The sequence below is a fragment of the Leptonychotes weddellii genome, chromosome 16 (assembly GCF_054177405.1).
Source record: "Leptonychotes weddellii isolate Sample4059 chromosome 16, ASM5417740v2, whole genome shotgun sequence".
In the NCBI taxonomy this organism is placed as follows: Eukaryota; Metazoa; Chordata; class Mammalia; order Carnivora; family Phocidae; genus Leptonychotes; species Leptonychotes weddellii.
The window spans coordinates 35,504,944-35,530,930 of NC_138384.1; the positions used below are offsets into that span (position 1 = coordinate 35,504,944).

Sequence of the window (25,987 nt, forward strand, 5' to 3'; positions counted from 1 at the left end):
ATGCTATTCCTTATGTTCCACAAATAAGTGAAACCATATGATAATTGACTTTCTCTGCTTGACTTATTTCACTTAGCATAATCTCCTCCAGTCCCATCCATGTTGATGTAAAAGTTGGGTATTCATCCTTTCTGATGGCTGAGTAATATTCCATTGTATATATGGACCACATCTTCTTTATCCATTCATCTGTTGAAGGACATCTCGGCTCTTTCCACAGTTTGGCTATTATAGACATTGCTGCTATGAACATTGGGGTGCATATGGCCCTTCTTTTCACTACATCTGTGTCTTTGGGGTAAATACCCAGTAGTGCAATTGCTGGGTCATAGGATAGCTCTATTTTTAATTTTTTGAGGCACCTCCATACTGTTTTCCAAAGTGGCTGTACCAACTTCATTCCCACCAATAGTGTAAGAGGATTCCCCTTTCTCCACAACCTCTCCAACTTTTTTTTTTTTTTTTAAGATTTTATTTATTTATTTGACAGAGACAGCGAGAGAGGGAACACAAGCAGGGGGAGTGGGAGAGGGAAAAGCAGGCTTCCCGCTGAGCAGAGAGCCTGACGTGGGGCTCGATCCCAGGACCCCCCGGGATTGTGACCTGAGCCGAAGGCAGACGCTTAATGACTGAGCCACCCAGGCACCTCCCATTTGTTGTTTCTTGCCTTGTCAATTTTTGTCATTCTAATTGGTGTAAGGTGATATCTCAAGTCTTGGTTTGTTCTTGACTTTGGGGATAATGGTTACAGACTCACATTATACTCTTTTAATTTATTCATTCATTTAAATAAAAACTGGAGATAACTAAAAAGAAAAAGGTCACTTCCTAAAAATCTAAAAATATTTCCTAACTTTTTGGTCACAGGAAATTAAAACTGAATTTATAGAAATTATAAATGAAATCTAGAAAAGGGTGGAAATCATATTTCAGGGCTAGGGAATACAGTTAGAGCAGTATTCAGAAGAATTTTTAGCTTTAAGTATTATATAATGAAATAAGAATGAATAAACAAACGGATTATCCACTTAAGTAGTTGGAAAGTAAAAATCTAGCAACGGAAGGAAGGCTAAAGGTAAAAGGAGAAATTGATCAACTAGAAAGTAGGAAAATAATTAATAAATGAATGGTTATTTGGGGAGTGAAAAATAAGGATAAGGATGAGGTGTAGGAAGTATAAATATCCAAAATAAGAAATAACAGAGAAATAATTACAGAGATCATGAAATGTAGCAGAGAAATAACTGTAGAGACCATGAAATAAGAAATAGCCACCCAAGTCTATTTTGTTTGATTCACTGCAAATTAAATGAACGGATGAAACATGATTTTCTGGAATATAAATTACCAAAACTGGCCCCAGAAAATGTAATTATTTCTGCAGATGTGATAGAGAAAACGTGAAGAGCTACCCATCCCACACCCCCCTAAATAGCAGACCCTGTTGATTTTATGGAGGAATTTTACCAAACGCTTAAAGAAACAAAATATTCTAGTACTATTTCAGCCATTCTAGAACACCCAGGAGAAAAATTCCAAATTATTTTTATAAATCAGATATAACACACCAGAGCTGAGGATCAGAATATAAGTACAATCAATTTTCCTTAATTCCCAACGCTATGTTCTAAAAGTCACTGAGAACACTGAATTAGAGAATATTGAACCATTGTTCCTGTGGAAGTGTGTGTGTGTGTGTGTGTGTGTGTGTGTATCACACATAGGTCTTAAATTCTAAAAACCCCTCCTGGTAGTTTCTGTTTTCTTTATTTTACAAAAGAGAAAATGAGGTTCAGGATGGTCAGGTGCCTTGCCTAAGACTGCCCCACTAACAGGTACCAGAATTGTATTCAGACCTCATCCACGGGGGCTCAGAGCTGGGGCTTCAGTCACTGTGTTGCACCCACTGCCCCTTACCGTATTCACCTTCTGATCGTTTCTGTGTGAGAGCTGGAACAAGGGGCTGAGCACAGCTGGGAACCGTGCACATCAGGCAACTTACATTTTCACTGCTCTGCACATGGCTGCAAAAGCACAGCAAGTATTAATTTTGTCAATTTTGTTGTTATAGATTTTAGCTAGTAGGCAGATTTGCAAACCAGAAATCTGTGAATAATGAGAATTAACTGTATATAATTTAGGTAATATAAAAAAAAAAAGTTCAGAGACTAATCCCACTTATGTATATTGAAGCAACACTTCTAATTAATACTAAAAAAGAGAATCTAGTTGCATATCAGAAGTATAATGCACCATGAAAGAGTCATTTTTATGCCAGGAAACTAAAGGAAATTGTTGGGAAATCTAGTAATATACTTGTTTGTTACGTCAGTACTTCAAAAGATGCAAAAAAAAAGGTTATTTGAAAAAAAACCTATCATTTCCATGTGACGTATGTAACTTAAAATTAAGAATAGACCAGATGAGCCCATTACATCACTGGAATAAAAGACAAAAACCATGTGATTATCTCAAAAGACACAAAAAGTATTTGTCAGAATTCAGCAACTCTCCACAATAAAAAACACTCAACAGACTAGAAATAGAAGAGAGCTTCAGCCTCCTAAAGGGCATCTGCCAAAAATTGCACAGCAAACATCATATTTAATGGTGATAAATTGAAAGCTTTCCCCCTCAGATTAGGAACAAGACAAAGATGTCTGTTTCAGCCACTTCTATTCAACATTATACCAGAGGTCCTAGTCAGGGAAACTAGGCAATAAAATGAAACAGAAGGTCTCCAAATTGGAAAGGAAGAAGTAAAACTGTCTCTGTTTATAATAACATGATCTTCCATATAGAATTCACCAAAAAGAACTATTAGAACTAATAAATGGATATATCAAGGTTGCTGGATACAAGATCGATATACAAAAACTAATTGTATTTGTATACAGTAGCAATGAGCAAACCAAAAATGAAATTAAGAAAATAGTTTCATCTTAAATAAATAAAATTTTTAAAAAAAAGTTTCATTTACAATAGCAACAAAAGAATAAGGTACTTAGAGGAATAAATTGAGCAAAAGAAATATAAAACATAAATCATGTTCATGAATTGGAAGACAGTACTGTTAAGATGGCAAGTTGGCATACAGATTCAACGTGATCCCTCTCAAAATCCCAGGTGGATGTTTTTGCAGAAATTGACAAGCTGACCCTAAAATTTATATGGAAACTGAAAGGACCCAGAATAGCCAAAGCAGTTTCGAAAAAGAAGAACAAAGTTGGAGGACTCACACTCCCTGATTTCAAAACTTACCATAAGGATACAGTAATCAAGACAGTGAGTACTGGCATAAGGAGAGATGAAATAGAATTGAGAGTCCAGAAATAAACCCTTACATTTATGGTCAGTTGATTTTCAACAAAGATACAAGACAATTAAGAAAAAATAGTCTGCAACAAATTATCTGGGGACAATTGGATATTTGTGAGCAAACAAGGAAATTAAGCCCCGTCCTCATACATACACACAGATTAACTCAAAGTGGATCAGAGACTTAAAAGTAACTATGAAACTTCTAGAAGACAACATGAATAAATTATCATGGCTTTGGGTTAGGCTAAGCCATCCTAGATACAACACCAAAAGCACTAGTGATTAAAGGAAAAATAGTTACGTTGGACTTCTTCAAAATTAGAAAATTTTGTGCTCCAGAGGATACAGTCAAGAAAACAAAAAGACACCACTTAGAATAGGAGAAAATACTTACAAATCATATGCCTGGTAAGGGATTTGAGTCTGGAATCTACAAAGAACCATAATAACTCAATAATAAAAATACAGCTTAATTTTTTTAATGAACACAGGACTTGAGTAGACATTTTTCCAGAGATGATCTACAAATGGGCAAAAAGCACTTGAAAAGATTCTCAACATCATTAGCCTGTCAGGGAAATTCTAATCAGACCTTCATATCCACTAGCAGGGCTATAATAAGAAGACATATAATAACAAGTGTTGACAAGGGCATGGAGAAATTGGAACCCTTCTGCACTGCTGGTGGGAATGTAAAATGGCGCAAACGCTTTCGTAAAGGGTCTGGCAGGCCCTCAGACAGTGAAACAGAGTTATCGTATCATCTTAGCATTCTACTCCTAAGGAAATACCCAAGAAAAATGAAAACACACCCACACAAAAACTTGTACATGAATATTCATAGCAGCATTTTTCATAATAGCCAAAAAGAGGAAACAACCCTAATGTCCACTAATGGATGAATGGATAAGTAAAATGTGGCATATCCATATAATGGAATATTATTTGGCAGTTTTGCAGTGAATTCATGATACAGGCTACCACATTAGAGGAACCTTGAAAACATGCTAAATGAAAGAAATCAGGCACAAAGCACATATTGTATCATTTCATTAAAATGAAATGTCCAGGATAGCCAATCTAAAGAGATAGATTAGTGATTGCCCAGGGCTAGAAAGCATGAGGGATTTGCAGGGTGACAACTCAGGAGTGTGGTGTTTCTTTGTAGGGGTTATGAAATAGTCTAGAATTCATGCTAGTGATGCATGCATAACTTTGTGAATATAGTAAAAGCCATTGAATTATATACTTTAAATGGGTGGATTGTATGGCGTGCGAATTCTGTTTCAGTAAAACTTAAAAAAATCAATGCATTTTTTTTTTTTAATACAGCATGCATACATTTCAGACCAAATGCTGAGACCTTACCCATTAGAGAAACACTAGAACAGTGCTATCTAGTAGAACTTTCTATGATAATGAAAAGTTCTTTGTGCTGTATTAATACTCTAGCCATTAGCCAAATGTGTTCAGGAACTGAGAAACTAAATTTTTCATTTTAATTAAGTCGGCACATGTGGCTAGAGACATGGCATTAGAAGCATATCCCAAGGGGCGTCTGGGTGGCTTAGTCGTTAAGCGTCTGCCTTTGGCTCAGGTCATGATCCCAGGGTCCTGGGATCGAGCCCCACATCGGGCTCCCTGCTCTGCGGGAAGCCTGCTTCTCCCTCTCCCACTCCCCCTGCTTGTGTTCCTCTCCGCTGTGGCTCTCTCTGTCAAATAAATAAATAAAAATCTTAAAAAAAAATAAAAAAGGCAGCATATACCAAGCCAAAGCTGTCTGTTAGTACTATTTAACATTGCTTTGGAGGGACCAGCAACATAACATGAGAAGTAAAAATTTAACAATTGGGAAGGAGGAGGTAACGTTTGCAGATCGTGTCATTATATACCTGGAAACCACAAGAGAATAATCTGAGTAATTATTACAAGCGGTAGGAAAACTCAGAAAATAGTAGGGACTTAATCCAAAATTAAATATACAGATACCAAAATATTTTTGAAATTTGTCAAATTGAAATTAACAGGGAAGGAAAACCTCAAACATGCCTTTTTTAAAAGTGCTCCCTGGCAGGCCTATTCCACTTCCTTTGTCCATTTACCCCCACCCCCCCCCCCCCAGCTCTCCTGGGACAATTCACCTTGTCTTCCCTCCTTTCTCCCCCCAGACCTTCCCCAGTCTTGGCTGTCAGCTGTTGCATTGCCTCCCGTTTCACTGTAGAGGGGAACCCATTGCCCTGCTAGGTCCTCTGGCTGGGGTCCTGTTCACTGAGCTGACTTAAAAGACAGACTAACAAGAGAAAAGCATCCAAATTTATTTAATACAAGTTCTGCGTGACCCTAGAACCTTCGTAAGGAAATGAAGACCTGAAGAAATTGTTAAACCTGAGCGTTTTTATACTAGATTTGACCAAGAGTAGAAAGCCATGGAAAAATAAAATAGGACCAAAAGGTATGAGCTAGGGGTAGTAAACCGGGTTGAACTTAGGACGGCCTGCTGTTCAGACTCCTGTCCTGTCCCTGCATCTCTGGAGATAAGGATGTTCTTTCCTCCCGGGTTAGGGAGTACAGCTTTCACAAGAGAGTCTTATGACCTGCCTCGGGGGGAGAAGGGAGAGGTCAGAGAGCCCTTCCTGCACCTACCATTTCTTGAATTCCTTCAACTTCAAACATTCAGTTATGCCAGCATGCCATATTTGGAGGTAGCATATTCCCAACCCTGTCAACTGAGAAAGGAGAAGCAAGCTGAAGAGACCTTCCACATGCTTTCACCCCACATCTGCCCGTATGTTGCTCATGTACACCAACTTGTCCCCCCGAGTGTGTGAGACCCCCTCCCCTGCCTCCTCCTGAATTATCTCACTCCAGCCATTGAGTCTCTTGCCTTCTCCCGTCCTGGGGGTGGGGGAGGCTGTTTGAGCGCCACTTTCTCTTTCAGCTACTGTCCCATTGTTCTGCTCACCTTCACACCCAGACTCCCCCCAAAAGTTTGTGGGCCCGTAGTCTCTGCTCCTCTCTTCCCGCTCGCTCTCTCTCTCTCGAGCCCACTCCAGTCAGGCTTCAGCCATGGCACCGCTCTTAAAAAGTTCTGGTTAAAGTCACTGATACCCTCCAAGTTGCTCAATTTAGTGGTCATTTCTCAGTCCTTGTTTTCCTTGGGCTCTTAGCAGTTCTCCTTGACTCTGGGACACGTGGTCTTCTGGATCTACTCCTCCCTTTCCAGCTGATCCTTTGGCTCCTTTACTAGCTCCTCCTCAGCCTTCTGACTTCTTGTTGGCAGAGAACCCAGGACTTGGCTCTGTTTTTTCTGTCCACTCTCATTCCTAAGAACAATCTTACCTATAGCTTTAAATACCATCTCTGTGCTGATGGCTCCCAAATGTCTGTCCCCTGCTCAGACCTCTCCCCTGAACTCCAGACTTGTATATACTGCCACCTACTTGGCCACCTGAGTTTGGATGTCCAGTGGGCATTTCACACTTAAGAGGTGCAACATCAACCACCTGACCGTCCCTGCCCTCGGGTGTTTCTCTTGGTATCTCCATCTCTGTAAATTGCAGCTTCATCCTTCAGTGGCTTAGAGTTCTGCTCTCACACAGTCCTGCCTCTCAAGTCCCACCTTATAGCCTCAGGAAGTACTATAAGGTTTCCTTTGACAATATCTAGAATGTGATCACCTCTCAAAACCTTTATCCCCACCTGGGTTATTATAACAACTCCCTTCCTGCTCAGAATCTTTCACCGTCCAGCTCAGCATGTCTGAAACCACGCTCCTGATCACCACCACCACCACCACCCCTCCCCCCCCCCGCTCCTTACACACACACCTAGCTCAGAGTACAAGCCTAGAGTCCTTGTCACCTGCCAGGACTGGGTGTCTGACCCCACATTAACTTCTCAGACCACTCTACACTACCGCCCCTGACCTCCTTTGCTCCCTCCAACTCAGACCACACTGCCTTCCTCATTGTTCTTCGAGGTGTATGTGGGCTGTCCTGTCTGACTGGCAGGCTCTTCTGCACATGGCTCACCGCCTCACCTCATCTCTGTTCAGTTGTCCCTTCATGGGTGCAGCCTTCCCCACCCACCTGCAAGACCACAGCACCACCCCTCCCTCGCCCACCCCCTTCTCTGCTTTACTTCTTATATTGTACTTGTTTACTAAACAAGTAAATCCATCTCTCTGTTCCAGATTATAAATTCTATGAAGACAGAGATTTGTGTCCCTTTTGTTCCCTGCTGAATCTCCCAGCAGGTGAATGTTTGTCACTTGTTGGTCAGTAGCTGTTCGTTGAGTGAATGAATGAATGAATGAATGAGGAAGATAGAGGAAAAAAGAGACCAATGAGAAGCACAGAATCCAGTGGGGGCTGGGTTAATAGTTCAGGCAAAAGGCCCTTCCCTCTAATCGATACCCTTCCTTGAATCGTCATTTTCCTTTTTAAAAAATGCATTGTTCTTTCTCATTGAAACATAAACCCCTTGGGATCAAGGACTGAAGTTTTACACCTTTGTTTCCCAAGCAAATAAATGTTGAGTGATAAGAAAAGATCATTCTCATTTGGCTAAAAAAGCACTCCTGTCACTCAATTTTGTACAATCTTTCCTTAGGCTAGTATTTTCCCGTTATTGTCATATTGGCTTGATACTACAGAATTTGCATATCGTCCCACCGAATGAATGCTCCTGCTAAGCAAGGACTCTTTAGACTAAATAGGGCAAATCCACGAAGTGGCGACTTCAGGTGGTACCAAGGACTGGTGGCGGCTTCTGTGCGAGCCCAGCGGGTGCCGGTCTCCGCAACAGCCGTCTAACCTGCCCCCACACGCTGCTTGGCAGCTATCACACATCAAGGCATTCATCAGCTCTAGGGCAAGAATCATTCTGTTCCAGCAGATGGACAGGAATCTAACCAGACCATAAACCATGTATGTGCCGTAAATATATTTGCTAAGGGCATGATTCCCAGTGCAAAACTTCAAGAACAGCTGTCTTAGCGTGAGCTACTGTTTCTTCGTGAGATGAATGGTTACCCAATTCTGAAACAGATGACATGTATGAAGTTAGTCTTTCCATGGCTTCCCCACTACCAGCGGCCTCGTTATTTTGGGTGTAGTTTCTGTAAACAAAAGTTACTTATGTGAGATTTTAAAAAACTAATGAGAGGTTTCCTTTGGCAGATTTGGTGTCATTTGTCTAAAAGGGGTGGTTACATTTTGTGTGTTTCTAGGGGATGCAAATTACTAATTATGAGCATTTTTTAATGCTTTTTCCTTTTAGTACTTTTGTTAAATTACTATATAAACTACTACTTAAATGGTGTTAGCTGTACAATTCCTTAAAAATACAATTATTTCGTCTTTCTGTTTCTTTCTGTCATTGTCTTCAGAAAAGATGCTTTCATTCTCCCGACATTGCTTTCCCTGTGGAACCGATGCGAATTAAAATATGAAGTATTTGTTCATTTTGCATTCATCAGAGGGTAGCTTCTATTGGTGTACGTTTTCATAAGCACAATCCAGCAGGCAAAGTATAAATTGCTGTAAAACTGGAAAAGTGTTTGAATGAGTAAAGCAGATGTTCTCTTAGCATGAAGCAGATGTAAAACTTGCAAGTGTCTGTCTAATAAAGTCTAGCATTTGGTTCCATACAGCTGGTGCCAAGATTACCAATTAATCATGTTTGAATGCTTTTTTACTAATTAGGACCCCCTCTGTTCTTTATACATTCTGGGTATAGTAAAGAGAGGGGTGGAGCACTAAAGCTTTCTGCCTTTGTACCCTGAGCAGTGTTTTGTTGTTGTTGTTGTTTTCCTTTTTTCCCCATCTTTGCGAGGCCAGTCTTCTTTTATTCTTAGCCCCCTTCATGTGAATGATTGATCTGGCTCTCCAGTTTGATTTGGGGATATAGGTTTGACATTAGAATATTCCATTGAAGACAGCCGTACTTTGAACACTTTAAGGCAGCTGGAGAGAAGAAAAGGAATGTAATTAGACTTAATGGGGTTTTTTTCCCCTTATGTGCATGAACAAAAGCTAACATTTGCTCAGTTAACATCATTTCACAGCCTCTGTGGCTACTTGACCAAGTAGGAGTGTGAACATTATGGAAAAAAGTGATACCAGTCTAGTTTTATGTTAAGAAAAGCAATAGAGCGGTTTTTCTCAAAAATTAAAGATGAATGGATTAACGTGACTGCTAAGAATTGCCTTTACTGCTGTGAAAGATACAACACAAATCAGTAGCAAATGCAAAAGCTCAAAGAGTTCCATCGTTGTATATTGTCCTTTTTATAAAGCAAGTGTGCTAATGAAAGTAAATTTCAGAACCTGACTGGGCCTTTTTTCCATGTTTGATTTCCCCGAGATAAACCTGTTTTCTATAGAAGGAAGCTCATTATATAAGGTTTGCTACTCTGCCCCTCCCTCCCAGTTTTTTAAAAAAGAGTGAACAGTGATAAACAATGATAAACACAAGTTTGTTTCTCAAGGTCAATAATTGGATATTTATATTCAGATAACTGAGTACTTCTTGGAGTGCTTTATTCATGAATCAATTTGTAATACTTTTTGAAAGGATAGGAGAAATATTTAAAGGATAGAAGAGATACATGAAATAATTTCAGGCCTCAAGGTAAGTGGCATGAGTGGTTCTTTCCACGAAATGTTTATTACAGTTTGAAAAATAGTTGGAGGTAGGGGAGAAAAAACAAAGGTGTGTTAAAAGAAGCTGATCTCCTAGAATGTACCATGTTTTATGTTTAGCAGCTTCCACCAGTAAGGTTGGGTTTGTAGAATAGGGATCAGCTATGGTAGTAAAAACAGAGATGGAAATACACTTCTACAGCCTGACTTCTTAAACACTGGTGTAAAAGAGTCTGTAATGACAAATTATCATTTCATTCATTTATACTGTTATATATATATAGAGAGAGATATAGATATATGTGTATATATTTGAAATACAGTATTTAAGAATATTAATATGATTATTCCAGAATGTCCTCCCCATCCTCACCACCAACTGCCTCCAGATTTTGTTAATGATTTAAATTTTAAATTTCATAAAAGCATCTTACAACCGAATTGACTAATAGCTGTCACTTTCAATTTTCTGTTCTTCTAAAATTGAATACTTACTTAAAAGCAGTTAACTGTTGTATCCATTTGCCTATGTGAGCATCTTTCCACCAGGGTGACACTTGGCACACTAAAACTCACATGTAAAAAGATCTGCCCCGTTTCACTCAGAATACCGTATATTCTTAGAATAAACAGAAAGTTATTAATTTTATATAATACTGTTAGTTTTTTTTATTTTTTTTTATTTTTTATTTATTTATTTGACAGAGAGAGACAGTGAGAGAGGGAACACAAGCAGGGGGAATGGGAGAGGGAGAAGCAGGCTTCCCGCAGAGCAGGGAGCCCGATGCGGGGCTCGATCCCAGGACTCTGGGATCATGACCCGAGCCGAAGGCAGATGCCCAACCGACTGAGCCACCCAGGCGCCCCAATACTGTTAGCTTTTAGGTAGGTGTCTAATGCAATTATAGTTCTTTTCATTTGGGAGATTTTTTTTATACTGTCCCTATTTTGATTCTCACTAATATTACATAAGATTGGTGGTATGTTTTGTGGCTTTTTTTTTTTTAGTTTTAATCTGTGTGAAATAAAAACGTTAACTGTGAAACATCAACATAAATGGAACTAGTTGTCTCCATTTTGTAAAATCGTTTGTTATGGAAAGTTTTAAACATCCGCAGAAGTAGAGAGAATCATGTAATATACTCCTGTAATTCCCACCCAGTTTCAACAATTACCTGCCTCCTACTGTTTTGGTTTGCTAAGATTTCTTAAGACTATATTTCGAGAGTTTTTTTTTTTCCTTTTAAGTTGTAGTTTTGGATCCTGTTTCTGCAGTGACAATAGATATTAAAACAAACAAACAAAACAAAAACAAAAAACTAGGTCACGTAAACCCAGTAGACCTAACTTTGTTTCAGGAAGTGGAGCGAGAAATCTCATTCAGAACAGAATGTGGGCTGTATTACTCCTACTACAAGCAAATGCTGCAGGCTCCGACCCTCATGCAAGGTAATTACAACTAACAGCTTTATGGGGATCTACTTCATCCTTTTCAATATTTCAGCCAAACCTACTTATGCACTCAAGCATTTTAAATGCTTTCTAGAACTTGTGCACTTTTTTTTTAAACTTGTGCAGTTTTTCCCTGCTCAAGTAACCAGTGTTTTGCTTTGGAAGAAGTTCTGTAATACCTAATGTAACTCTCCTCTCTTCAGCTCTACTCCATCCCAAAACTCATCTGTTTGCAGTTTCTTGGTTTTGCTGCAGTTTTTTTCTCATGATCGTTTTGGAAAAGGTCTTTGCAAGTGAAAGGAGTATTGTCTAAAAACAGGAGGCATTTTGGTCAGACAGACAAAAATTACAGTTGTCCTTCTTGTCCCCAGTGTCCCCATTCGGTCCTTTATTTTGCAATTGCCATTTCCCCACGTTTTCGCTGTTTGTGAGTGGTTTAGAGCCCATAACCTTTACCTTGACTCCACTAATTGAAGCCCCAGAAAGGATCTCTCCTACTTGCTGTGTGCTTGCTATGCTCAACACGATCACGCACAACAGAGACATTTGCTGGGCTTTGCTTGGATTCAGATGCGTTTTTGGCAAGAATCCTTCGTGGGTGATGTTTTGCACTTCTAATTCTATCACAGTAGGAGACATGAAAAGTTGGTTATCTTTCTTTTTGCGCTCTTAAGTATCAATCAGTTGGTTCCTGTGTAGATAGCCAGGTTCCCCCATAATAAGATTATTACCCATCTGCCTTTCACTTACTTGTTTTAGCAGCCATTGATGCCTGTTGCCTGTATCTATAGTTGCAAAAGTGACATTCTGCGTTCCTCTTGTATTTGTTAGCTGGAACTCTGTTATTTAAGAAACCTTTTTCTCATCAACTATTTGATGACCCTGAGGTACAGTTTATACAACAAAGGCAGGATAGGTGTTGATTTTCTTTCCCTATATAGTTGATCCTCTTTATTCATGGAGTCCATATTTGCAAATTCACTTACTAAAACCTATTTGTAACCCCAGAATCCGTACTCATGGTGCTTTGGCAGGTATTCAGGGCCTTGTGCAGAGCAGCGAGAACGTTTAGTCACCTGGCTTGCATGTTCCCAGCTGAGGTGGAACGAGGTGATGACTGCCATCTCGTTTCAGCTCTCCTTCTACAGTGTCCTTTTCACGGTCTACCTAGGGCCATGCTTTTTGCATTTTTCTGCTTTTTGTTGGTGATTCTGCAGTTTGAAATGGCCCCCAGCATAATGCTAAAGTGCTGTCTGGAATTCCCAAGTGCATGCAGGCCATGAAGGCATACAGAGAAAACACATATGTTAGATAAGCTTTGTTCAGGCATGAGGTAGAGTGCTGTTGACCACGTGTTCAGCGTTAATGAATTGCTCATATAAAAGAAGGTGTCTTTAAACAAAGACACGTAAATCAAGGTCATGTGTCGATCAGTTGATGAAAATGCATGAGCAGAGGCTCATAAGAACATAACCCTGTATTTCCTACAGGGCTCAGTATTGCTAATTCAGTGTTCACTGCAACTTTATGGAGCATAACTACTGAGAGCAGTGAGTCAGTGAGTTCTCCAAATTGTGATTTGCTTCTCTAGGATCCTCTAAAGCAGTGGTTCTTATCGAGGGGCAGTTGTGTCCCTAGGGGACATCTAGAACATCCAGAGACGTTGTTGGTTGTCACAGCTGGGTTAGGTTGGGGAGGATTGTGCTACTGGAATGGGCAGAGGTGAGGGATGTTGTTACACCTCCTACAATGTCTCAACAACAAAGAATAATCAGGCCTCAAATGTCAAAATACCAGTAGTGTAAAGTTGAGACACTCTGCTCTTAAAGATGAATAATGGGTATTTTCTTTCGAATTATTACCATTATTATCTCAATGGTTCTTCTGTTTCACTTCCTCTAAGTCATTTGTTAAGATCTTCCTTCTAGAAAATTTCAAACATATAAAAGGGTAGAGAGAATCCTCTGGTGGATTTTCACATGTCTATCACCAGCTAACACAGTTACCAACTCATAACCAATCTTGTCTCCTTTCTGTACCCCATTTTCAAACCGGATGATTTTGGAGAAACTCCAAGACATCATATTTCTGCATTTGTAAATATATCAGTATATTTCTCTAAAGAATGGTAACCCCTTTTCTAAATATTACCACATTGCTATTATCACACTTAAAGCACTATTAGGAGATTTCTTACTATCAAATATCTAGTCAGTGTTGTCATTTTTCTGATTGTCTTCCAGAGTTTTAATACAGTTTTTGAGATCCAAATAAAGTCCACACATTGCAATCATTTGTTCTTTTTTTTTTTTTAAGATTTTATTTTTAAGTAATCTCTACACCCACATGGGGCTCAAACTCACAGCTCCAAGGTCAAGAGTTGCTTGCTCTACCGACTGAGCCAGCCAGGCATCCCTCTCTCTGTTTCTTTTAATCTGTAGACTTCTTTCCATCTTCTTTTCTTTAATTTTTTTGTTGAAAACACAGATTCATTTGTCTGATAGAGTTTTTCACTTTCTGGATATTGCTGGAGCCCCATGGTGTCATTTCATGATTCTCTGTTGCCTGCATCTCCTGTTAATTGGTAGTTAGATCTAGAGACTTGCTCAGGTCTAGGTTCTGTTTTAGCAAGAGTATTTCCTACGTGGTGGTGTACACTTCCACACCAGGCACATGATGTGCACTATCTCATTTAGGGTCGAGACTGACCCATTAATAAGTTCTCAGTTAGCCTTTCACCTAATTAGGGTTAGCACCATTGGTGATCATTGCCTGAATCTGTTAATTTCATAAGGACTATAAAATAGAGGACGTTGTCAGACTTAATTTTTTTCCAAGCTGATAGGTGAGAAATGGTATCTCAATGTAGTTTTAATTTGCACTTCCCATAGGAGCGAGGTTGAGCATCTTTTCATACGTGTAAGGACTGTATGCATGTTTTCTTCTGTGAACCATCTCTTCAAACCTCTGTTAATTAGTTAGCTTGGTTACAGCGGCAGATGACCTCAGTGTAGCCGTGGAATTCTGTAACAACAGGCTAATTTCTTCCTTTATTATCCAGCCCCTATTTGGAACCTGCTGTTGTCATGACAAAGGGAAATAATCACACTGCTGGTGGAAACAGACATCGTCTTTTATTAAAAGATGTCACATCCTCTCACATGCCATTGGTCAGAGAAAGTCAGTGGCCAAACCCGTAGGCTACTTACAGCCCAAAGGAGGTACTGTAGGTCTCATGGCGGGAGGGCAGAGTGGGGACATAAAATCCTCTTGGCCTAAATTTCTGTAAAAGAACGTATGGGTTTGTTTTTTGTTTTTTTTATCATACTCACACAAGTTATAATTTACCTGTATTTGTGTAAACATGTGAATGTCCATCTAATATACAGTAAGCTCTTTGAGAGTGGGACTGTGTTATTTGCTTACTATCATATCCCCAACACCTAGCACATTCTCTGGCACGCACTAAAGAATCTATGAATAGTTTTAAATGAATGAATAATTTATAATTCTTTTTTCCTGATCTTTCAAATATCAACCTTAGGTTTTCATGGCTTAATATATGATAACAAAACTGAGTCTATGAGGACAATTAACCTTCTTCAACGAATGAATATTTACCAAGAAGTTTTCCTCAGTATTTTGTATAGAGTCCTGCCCATACAGGTATGTTGTGTTCTGTGACATTGAATTGTTAATACCACACGAAAGTCAAAATCTGCTATTTTAAGTTGCAACTTTCACATATGTTATTCTGATCTTCCACTGGCTTGGTAGAAAAGCAACAAAATCCTAATTTTCTCCAGATATGTTTTGAACTTTGCTTTTTATATATGTTTTTATAAGATATTTTTTTCTCCTTTTTATTTTTTTTTTTAAGATTTTATTTATTTGACAGAGAGAGAGAGGAAGAGAGCACAAGCAGGGGAAGCTGCAGAAGGAGAGGGAGAAGCAAACTCCCTGCAGAGCAGGGAGCCTGATGGAGGGTTCAATCCCAGGACTCTGGGACCATGACCTGAGCTGAAAGCAGACGCTCAACCGACTGAGCCACCCAGGCGCCCCTATAAGATATTTTTTTACATATAGGTGCATCCTGGCTAATAATACATGCATGCAGCCTAGAGGCTGGTACATATTTTCATTTAGAAACATGTAATCATTCTTCCTTATCTTTAAATTAAAAAATTGGAGATTCGCAAATCACAGTGACTACTCCGTGTGAATGAGGCAATACTGGACACAGTTAGATGTAAGGCTTATCTAAAGAATGAAGCCAGAGTTCTCCAGGCCTTCCTTCCCTTTCCCACTCTGCTAGTAAGAAAAAAGGCTGCCAGCACACTTTTGCCCAGAAAGGACTGATGGAGGCTTATTGCTTGTAATTAACACCCAGTTGCTGAATATTAAATTTCCACTGTCATATTTTTTGTAATTTTTTTTTGTAAGTAGGCTCCACACCCAAGGTGGGGCTTGAACTCTGGACCCTGGGATTAAGAGTCACATGCTCTTAGCGAATGAGCCAGCCAGGTGCCCCTCACTGTCATATTTTTTAAGTGACAATGAAAAGGTAATGAGGGCTTCCATAACAAATATTTTTTATTGTTCCTTTTTCCAGAAATATTTAGAGCCAGTTTATTTTTATATTTATACCTTGTTTGGACTGCAGGCGATCTATGTCACAGCCTTGTACATAACCAGCTGGCTCCTTAGTGGGACATGGCTCTCGGGGCTTCTAGCAGCGTTCTGGTACGTCACCAATAGGTGAGTTGCAATCAGTAGCCCTTCTCCCTTTCTAAGATGGAAGTGAAAACAAAGGTCCTTGATTTCCAGTTCAGAGGAAGTTGTTCGGCCACATTGGTTTGTATGGGAGTATTTTCTCTTTGGTTTTCCTAGTGGTATTTACTTGTCTTATGATTAGCAAGGTAGAAAGTCCTACTTATATATATATTTCCAGCTGAGGAAGAGAACATTGAATGACAAGTCAATAGAATCATCATAATAATTCCTGTGCTATTACCAGTTGGATGTGTGATCAGTATTTCTCTGGCCACATGTCTCCTCTCTTAAAGACGTTTAATAGTATCCTTACTGTCAACCTTGATAGGGTTGTGTTTGGCTCATAATTAGCAAAGCATAAAGCACTGTACAAATGTAAGGAGGTTCTTACATTATTTAGTTAATATTATTCTAAATACTAGAGTATGAAATAGCATTTTTTAAAAAGATTTTATTGATTTATTTGAGGGGGGGAGCGAGCATGAGAGGGGGAAGGGCAGAGGGAGAAGGAGAAGTAGACTCCCCGCTGAGCAAAGAGCCCAACATGGGGCTTGACCCCAGAACCCCGGGATCATGACCTGAGCCAAAGACAGACGTTTAACCAACTGAGCCACCCAGGTGCCCTGAAATAACATTTTTTGAAAAACATAGTCAAGATACATTGAATTATTGCTTGACCTACAGTAGCAACACCAGTATTCAGTAGGAGTCTTAAAACTTCAGCACGAAGTTCTAATATTGATTTTATTTTATAATCCTAAGCAAATTACTTCTTTTTTTTTTTTAATTTTATTTATTTATCAGATAGAGAGCAAGAGAGGAAACACAAGCAGGAGGAGTGGGAGAGGGAGAAGCAGGCTTCCCGCTGAGCAGGGAGCCCGATGCGGGGCTCGATCCCATGACCCTGGGATCATGACCTGAGCCGAAGGCAGACGCTTAATGACTGAGCCACCCAGGCGCCCCAAAGCAAATAACTTCTTATTATAACCTTATTGAGTGCTACTTTATGCTAACCACTTTAAAAATGCTTTATATATATTCTTTTAACAATCCTATAGGATAGATATTATGATGGTTTTAGAGATGATGAATTTTTTTTTTTTTTTTAAGATTTTATTTATTTATTTGAGACAGAGAGAATGAGAGAGAGAGAGCACATGAGAGGGGGGAGGGTCAGAGGACGAAGCAGACTCCCTGCCGAGCAGGGAGCCCGATGCGGCACTCGATCCCGGGACTCCAGGATCATGACCTGAGCCGAAGGCAGTCATCCAACCAACTGAGCCACCCAGGCGCCCGAGATGATGAATTTTTTTTAATAAAAGATTTTATTTATTTGAGAGAGAATGAACATCAACAGCAGGGAGGGGCAGAGGTAGAGGGAGAAGCAGGCTTCCCGCTGAGCAGGGAGCCCACTGAGGGGCTCCATCCCAGGACCCTGAGGTTATGACCTGAGCCAAAGACAGATGCTTAACCAATTGAGCCACCCAGGCGCCCCAGAGAGAGGAAATTAAAGCTTAAAAGGTTAAGTTTTATATATACATACATATATATATATATGTATGTATTATGTATATATATACACATACACACATACATACACACATATTACTTAAAAAGTAAAGGTGTTTGTATATATATATAAAGTCATACACACACACACACACACACGGCCCCAGCTTAGTCTCCGTCAGAATTCAAACACAGAGTATGAAAACACTGTTATGCTACCTCTTAACATTTTAACATAGTATTCTTGCTAAGAGTAAATGAAAGTCGGGGCGCCTGGGTGGCTCAGTCGTTAAGCGTCTGCCTTCGGCTCGGGTCATGATCCCAGGGTCCTGGGATCGAGCCCCGCATCAGGCTCCCTGCTCCGCGGGAAGCCTGCTTCTCCCTCTCCTATTCCCCCTGCTTGTATTCCCTCTCTCGCTGTGTCTCTCTCTGTCAAATAAATAAATAAAATCTTTAAAAAAAAAAAAAGAGTAAATGAAAGTCAAATCTGTTGTTCTATCAAGAGGAAAGAGAAGACATTTATTGAATGCCTAGTCTGTGTGGGGATGCTTCTTGGTACTGGGTGTACAAAGGTGAAAACTTAGCTATACTTACCGTCTGATGGTTCACATTCCAGAGGGACAAGAAGCTTTTACAAATTATTTTTTTTGGTATAATATTTATACAAATTATTATTATAAATTATTCCAATGACAAAGATTCATATCTAAGCACCAAAGAAATAGAGGGAGAAATCGACATGTTGCCAGTTTGCACTGATAACTTTGAGGGAAATAAAAGTTGGAGGCAGTTAGGCATGAGTGCGTTGTCCTGGGTTTTGGAATCAACCTACCATGGCTTGGAGGCCAGTTCTACCCCTTAGCTAGCTGCATACCTGTGGACAGAGTCCTTAAATTTTCTCAAAGCAACTTGATGGTACAGGGATGATAACAGTAAGGACAAATCATTATTGTTGAGAACTGATAACCAGAATCTGAAGTATATTTAATGTCCTACATCTTTCACTGTAGGAGATCTTTTCAGGTAATTATAGTAAAAATTATTCCTGTGGCCGTTTGTGTTTTCTCTGTGCAGAATAGATACCACAAGAGTTGAGTTTACCATCCCGCTGAGGGAGAATTGGGCTCTGCCATTCTTTGCAATTCAGATAGCAGCAATCACATATTTCCTGCGACCAAACTTACAGCCTTTTTCTGAGGTAAGTTTTGGTAATACTTTATATATTTTTTAATTATTCAGTTTTGTTGAAGAAGCTTCAGAAAATGTGATGTGCATGGTGTCCCATCGAGTGTGTGAATAGTTCTCATTCTATGACCAGTTTTTGAACTTGAGTTAAATTAAGTTTTCCCTTTCTGAGCCCTTTCCTACTTTGCAAAGAAAATGTTTTCATTTTTGATGTTAAAAATGTACCCTACATTATCTGCCCTCAAATAGTTGCAGCAAGCCCACACACAATTTCTGCGGAACTGTCAGAATCCTTAAGCCATTGCCCTTGAGATGTGACATGGTGCATTATCTCCTCCATAATACTGTGGAGTACACATACCTTATGTGAATATTTATACGCCCAGTGTCACTTTAGGATATTTAGAGCTTAAATAACAAATGCAAGGGTTTTCAGAGCCACAGTTTATGGTTTCTCTATTTGGTTTATGGAGATATTGGCTGCTCTTGAGAGAACTTGTCGGCAGGGCCCTTTATTACTAGAGACATGGAAATTACACAAAGGTTTTCTTTTTACAGAGGCTGACACTTCTTGCCATTTTCATATCAACTTTTCTCTTTAGTCTGACATGGCAATTTAATCAATTTATGATGCTGATGCAAGCATTAGTGCTGTTCACACTGGACTCCTTGGACATGTTGCCGGCGGTGAAGGTAAGCTTCGCTCTCTTCTCTCCCTCGAGGTAGCCGCCATTTAGCGGTTTAGATGACAGAACGGTTCCAAATGTGCACATACTTAACAATCAAGTCGAAGCTGCCTCTGAGTTCTAACGTAAATACGCTGTGGTCGATTTCGGTTGAGTAATCTGTGCAGCCTAGTTTGACCATCTTAACTTTTATTCTGTTTATCCTCCAGTAAAAGATGGATTTATCTGGAGCACAGATGTCTAGATCAGTTGTCCTTTACAGAGATGACTTAAATTTTAAAATATAAGATAGCTAAAATGTCTTATTATGTAGTGCCTTTGTCCCCCAAGGAGATCAGTGGGTATACAACACCTTTTTCATGGTAACATTGATCAGGTATGAGGCGGGACTCCCCATTGCCTGACCAAAGGCCACACATGGGGCAGGGCCTTTTTTTTTTTTTTTAAGATTTTATTTATTTGATAGAGCACACATGGGCACACAAGCAGGGGGAGCGGCAGGCAAAGGGAGAGGGACAAGCAGGCTCCACTGAGCAGAGAGCTTGACATGGTGCTTGATCCCAGGACCCCGGGATCATGACCTGAGCCAAAGGCAGACGCTTAACCGACTGAGCCACCCAGGCGCCCCCTATGGGACAGCGCCATTTTAAGGAAGCCGTTGTTTGTCTCATGGTGTGTGACAACCGTGTGTGCTGCTATCATTTCATGGCAAGGGGTTTTTCACATGCAGAAATGTGTTTTAATGTATTGTGGATGTTGTAAAAACTCTTCATTGTTACTATTCTAAAGTAACTTAAGTATTTCCCAGTATCATAAAATATTCTAATTCTAAGGCAGCAAGATCATGTAATACAGAAGAGTCGCATTCATTCATTCCGTGTCAAAAGAGATGCAGCAATCTTTAGAGAATGGCTGAATCTGAATTAGGAAACCTTAAGATCCGCCAGCAAGTACGCGTTGTCCGTCTGCCGGGCAGTGGACAGGCACGACAGAGACTCGCCACCTGTGTGAGACATTGTGTGTGTGCTATGGTGGGAAGTAAAGATGTGGACAGTTAGAACAACGAGATATCCGTATGTCTAGAGAGGTTAATTGTAGTAACAGGAAGCACTAGAAGTCTAAGAAGGTTCGTTGTAGGCTAGAAAGGTTTCACAGAAGTGGAAGGCTCAAGCTGGGCCACAAATGAGAAGATGGAGTGCTGGGAGGGTCAGGATATGAAGGTAAAATACAGGAAGGAAAGCAAGTAGACAGCAGAGCAAAGTGTGTGTTGTGTGTGTGTGTGTGTGTAGGGTATATATATGATATTTGATAATGGTAATGGAGCTCCAGGTGCCTCAGAAAGTCTCGTGTACAAATGAAGCAGAGTCTCTTTATATTTGCTTTTCCTGTTTTGTAATCTCTTTGGACTTTGATCATGGTGACGTGTAAGCTTCGGGGAAGGGATGCCTGGATGCCTTTGCATTTCTCCACGGCCTGCTCTCTCGAGCCGGTTGGTCTACCTTTCTCTCTTTGTATGCAGTAGCACGTTTCCCCCCTTTCTAGCAAATACTTTCGAAAGAACTCTATACGTTGTCACATAAAAAATAAATACATTGAGCCATTTTGAAAACAACTATATAAAATTTTTCTACAGTGTAATTTCACAGAAAAGCCTAGAAATGTGTTTTCCCTTTCACTGACACTCTCACCTCTAGAGATTTAGCCTAAGGAAATAATCAAGCATGTTCATTTTAGTTGTACTTGTAATAAGAAGAAGCTAGCTGGAAAAAACCTAAGTCAATAGCAATAGGGTGTTGTTAAATAAATATGGTATATCAGTGTAACAGTATTATATAACCATCATTTTTCCTCTCTCTTTTTTAAAAGTAAAACACATATGGGGCACCTGCGTGGCTCTGTCGGTTAAGTGTCCAATTCTTGATTTCAGCTCAGGTCATAATCTCGGGATCGTGGGATCAAGCCCAGCATTAGGCTCTGCCCTCAGCATGGAATCTGCTTGTCCTTCTCCCTCTGCTCCTCCCCCTGCTTGCACTCTCTCTCTCTCTCCCTATCTCTAAAATAAATAAATAAAATCTTTAAAAACATAAATAAAAGTAGAAAAAAATAAAAGTAAAACACATATAGGGAAAGTGAGAAAAGTTTCCGAAAAGATATACATCGAAGTATTAGCAGTCAGCTGACTGTGATTGATGTGAATGATGTTCTTAAATTCCTTTTGTCCTTTAAATCTTTTGAATTTTTCTGTAATGAACATGTATTACTTTTTCTGTTTTCTTTTAAAATGAAAAACAAAAAAAGATACTGTTGGCACACGTACCACAAAACTAAAGAATAATACAGGTAATTTATGTCATATTCAGTTCTACCCTTTGTTAAACTTTCATAGTTGAAACTATGTTACTGTTAGTGGTAGTAGTTGTAAGTATCAAAATTTGAGGAGGAACAGTATAGTAATGAAGGAATCCTGAGTTGTAAAACCAAGTTGCTGCTATTGGGTATGAAAATAACTAGCTCTTTAAAGTGATTTAACTTCTTGGAGCCTTCGTTTCTTCATAAATTGGAATCACTGACCTCTAATCATGTCAAATGGGAGAGTCAGAATAGTTGGTATAAAAAAAGGTAATGCAAATTCAGTGTCTGATGTGCTGACAAGAAGCAGTATCCTCTTCAGTACATTTCATCTTTTCCTGGGTAATAGAAAATCTCTTACCATCAAAAGTTCAAGTTTCACTCAAAAATATGTCTAGGCTTTTTAAATATAGAGCAGAATAGTAGATGGTATAAGGCATATACTTTGGCTCTGTTAAAGAATATGGAGGCTAATGAAGTTTTATTAACCCGTTGTGAAAACAGTAAGACACATGAATGATCACTACGTAAGAGGAAATTTTAGAGTACTGCATATGGTTCCAGACAAGATGGGGTGAATGCACTTCTCCCTGTTTCTCCCGCTTAGTACAACTAAAAGCCCTGAACAGTGTGTATAAAACTCACAGAAGAAGATTTCGAGTGGGGAAGAAACGAAAGCAGGCTGTTTAGAGCCCTGGCGCCTAGAGGAAAAACACGGCAGTGAGGCCCTTAGATTTTCTTTTTGCCCCGTATATCCCAGAGAAGGTGCTAGAAAAGTCAGCAACCAGGAAACACCAATGGACTCCGTCAGAAGCCCCAGGAAAAGCCAAAAGGACCAGGAAAAGGGAGGCAAGTTATCTCTAGCAAGAAAGAAAACATTCGGACATTAACTGCAGTACTTGGGCCAAACAGCACAGAAAAAAACTGCAGTTTCACTCCCACCTCCATTGGCAGAGGGCCGGTGGGGAAGCCAGACTCCCACCCTCACCCAGCTCTACCAAGCTACTCACTTTCTGCCAGGGCCATGTCGGAAGTCTGCCATCTCCCAGAAGCATCAGTGAGGGCCACAGGGAGAACCTTCAGCCCTCATCCAGTGGTCATGAGCTAGCCCTTCCCCCTTCCTGACAGGATGGTGTCAGAAAAGATCAACAGGGAAGCCGGGGTTTTTACCACCGCTCAGAAGTAACAAGCCTCCCTCTCTCCCTTCACTCTCCCCCCTCCACACACACAGTCAATGAAGGCCGTGAGAAGAGCAGTTTAACGAGGCATCCTTTCCCTTCTCAGCCAGAAGCCTTGTAAGGAGCCTAAGCTTTCACCATCTCCCGGCAATGAGACACCCTTCTCCCCTGTCTCCCAAAAGTCAGTGGAGGTCAAGAGGAAAACCAGACGTCTAACCCCATCTGGAAATAAAGAAGCAGCATCCTTCTTCCCCCACTGCCATAGCACTGGTACGGTGTCAGAGGAGGCCTGCTGACACAGAAATTTTGAAAAGATCCAGAGTCCCATAACGTAATACAATGCAATTGAAGATTACTTCTTATACTAAGAACCAGGAAAAGCTTCTTGAGCGAAAAGAGACAATCAACAGATGCCAACACCAACACACAGAAGTTGGATTATCTGATGAGGAATTTAAAGCAGCCATTATAAAAATTTTTTCATTGAGCAATTACAGACACACTTGAAACAAATGAAAAATAGAAAAATGAGGAGCAAATGGAAATTTTAGAGCTGAAAAACTCCAATAATGACAATTAAAAACTCAGTAGACGGGCTCAGCAGGAGAATGGAGTGGTCAGAAGAAAGAACCAGTGAACTTGCAGCTAGAACAAGTTAGAAATTACCTAATTTAAACAAGAGAAAATAGCCTGGAAAAAAAAGAACAGCACCTCGGGGACCTGTGGGACTATAAAAAAACTCTAATATTCTTGTGATCAGAATCCCCAAAGGAGAGAAAGAGCATGAGGCTGAAAAAAGTATTTGAAAAAGTGCTTTTTGAAGGAATGTTTGAAAACTTCCCAAATTTCACAAAAGGTAGGAACTTACAGAATCCGGAAGCTGAGCTAATGTCAAACATCAGATCTACCACTGATGATCTAGGACTTTCTAATACACAGTACTGCTCAATTTTACCTTCTGGCTGTTCACCAACAATGTTTCTTACGAATCTAGAATATAGTAACATTTATAAAAACTGTGCAATCTTGTTGTAACTTAAACTGTTCTCTTTTCTAGAATTATGCCTACTTGATATAAAAAGAACTGGCAACACCAAAAAACACCATAACTCAAAAAAGGCAGACAAAAAACTGTTTTATTTTTTTAAAATGTATTCATGAGTGATTTGTTATCCTTAAAGAGGTCCTACAAATCAGTAAGAAAAATACTTACACCCCAATAGGAAAGGGAGCAAAAAATATTTCCTAGAAGGAAAAGCATCAAAAAGAATAAAATACTTAGGTACAAATTGAACAAAAGAAGTGCTTATGCTTATACTCTGGAAACTACAAAACACTGAAAGTTTTAAAGACCTACATAAATTGGAAAGATATCCCATGTTTATGGATTGGAAGACTCACTATTGTTAAGATGGCAGTACTCCCTAAATTGTCGTACAGATTCAACACGATTCCTCTCAGAATCCCAGGTGCCTGTTTTGCAGAAATTGACAAGCTGATCTTAAAATTCATGTGGAAACTCAAGGGACCCAGAATAGCTGAAACAATCATGAAAAAGAGGAATAAATTTAGAAGACTCCCACTTTGCAATTTCAGAACTTACTTCCAAGCTATAGTAATCAAGACAGTGTGATACTAGTAGAAGGATGGACATAAATCAATGGAATAAAATTGAGAGACCAGAAATAAATCTTCAGAAATAAACAGTCAATTTGATTTTCAACAAGGGTGCCAAGATAATTATGGGGAAAGAATAATCTTTCCAACAAATGGTGCTGGGATAACTAGATATCTACATGTGAAAGAATGAAGTTGGACTCCTCTCTCACCATACACAATAATTAACTCAAAATAGATCACAGACCTAGTTGTAAGAGCCAGAACTATAAAACATTAATTTTTTTTTTAACTATAAAACATTTAGAAGACAGGAATAATTTTTTATGACCTTGGAGTAGGCCAAGCCTTTTTGTAAGCAGCCATTATAAAAATTTTTTCATTGAGCAATTACAGACACACTTGAAACAAATGAAAAATAGAAAAATGAGGAGCAAATGGAAATTTTAGAGCTGAAAAACTCCAATAATGACAATTAAAAACTAAGTAGACGGGCTCAGCAGGAGAATGGAGTGGTCAGAAGAAAGAACCAGTGAACTTGCAGCTCCCTATTTTTTGCTCCCTTTCCTATTGGGGTGTAAGTATTTTTCTTACTGATTTGTAGGACCTCTTTAAGGATAAGCACCAAAAGACAAGTAACCAAAGAAAAAATAGACGAATTGGACTTCATCAAAATTTAAAACTTTTGTGCTTCAAAATAATACCATCAAAGTGAAAAGACAACTCACAAAATGGGAGAGGATATTTGCAAATCCTGTATCTGATAAGGCAGTTCCAGAATATATAAAGAACTCTTACAACTCTTTCAACAATAAAATATGGGCAGAAGATTGGGTAGGCATGTCTCCAGAGAACATATGCAAATGTCCAACAAGCACATGAAAATATGCTCAGCCTCATTACTCATTAGGGAAACACAAATCAAAACCAAAATAAGATACCATTACCTTCCCCCCCCCCCAACTCAGATGGCTAAAATCTAAAAACAACAACAACAAAGACAGATGATAACAAATGTTGGCAAGGGTATGAAGACGTTGGAACTCTCCTACATTGCTGGTGGGATTACAGGGTGGTGCAGCCATTTTGAAAAACAATTTAGCATCTCCTCATGTGTTAAACATAGTTACCATGTGATCCAGCATTCCACTGCCACATATATACCCATGAAACATGAAGATATATCCACATAAAAATTTGTACATGGATGTTTATAGCATCATGATTCATAACAGCCAGAAAGTGGAACCCACCCAAAATGCCCATGATTGGC

General features: G+C 39.5%; 1 protein-coding gene across 8 annotated transcripts in view; it reads left to right on the forward strand.

The window, feature by feature from the left end:
- DPY19L3 (dpy-19 like C-mannosyltransferase 3) overlaps positions 1 to 25,987 on the forward strand; it is a 73,067-nt gene that overhangs the window by 16,724 nt on the left and 30,356 nt on the right. For 5 of the 8 annotated variants that reach the window (XR_014140884.1, XM_081806666.1, XM_081806667.1 and 2 more), the window contains 5 exons: positions 11,324 to 11,414; positions 14,962 to 15,083; positions 16,030 to 16,175; positions 18,774 to 18,897; positions 19,443 to 19,577. Coding sequence is in view for 7 of the 8 variants with exons in the window: in XM_081806666.1 (XP_081662792.1) it covers positions 11,324 to 11,414; positions 14,962 to 15,083; positions 16,030 to 16,175; positions 18,774 to 18,897; positions 19,443 to 19,577 (618 nt within the window). In the remaining variant the exon portion in view is untranslated. Of the gene's footprint in view, positions 1 to 11,323; positions 11,415 to 14,478; positions 14,639 to 14,961; positions 15,084 to 16,029; positions 16,176 to 18,773; positions 18,898 to 19,442; positions 19,578 to 25,987 lie in introns of all 8 variants that reach the window. The other 3 variants (XM_031034085.2, XM_081806670.1, XM_081806669.1) reach the window with 3 other exon arrangements.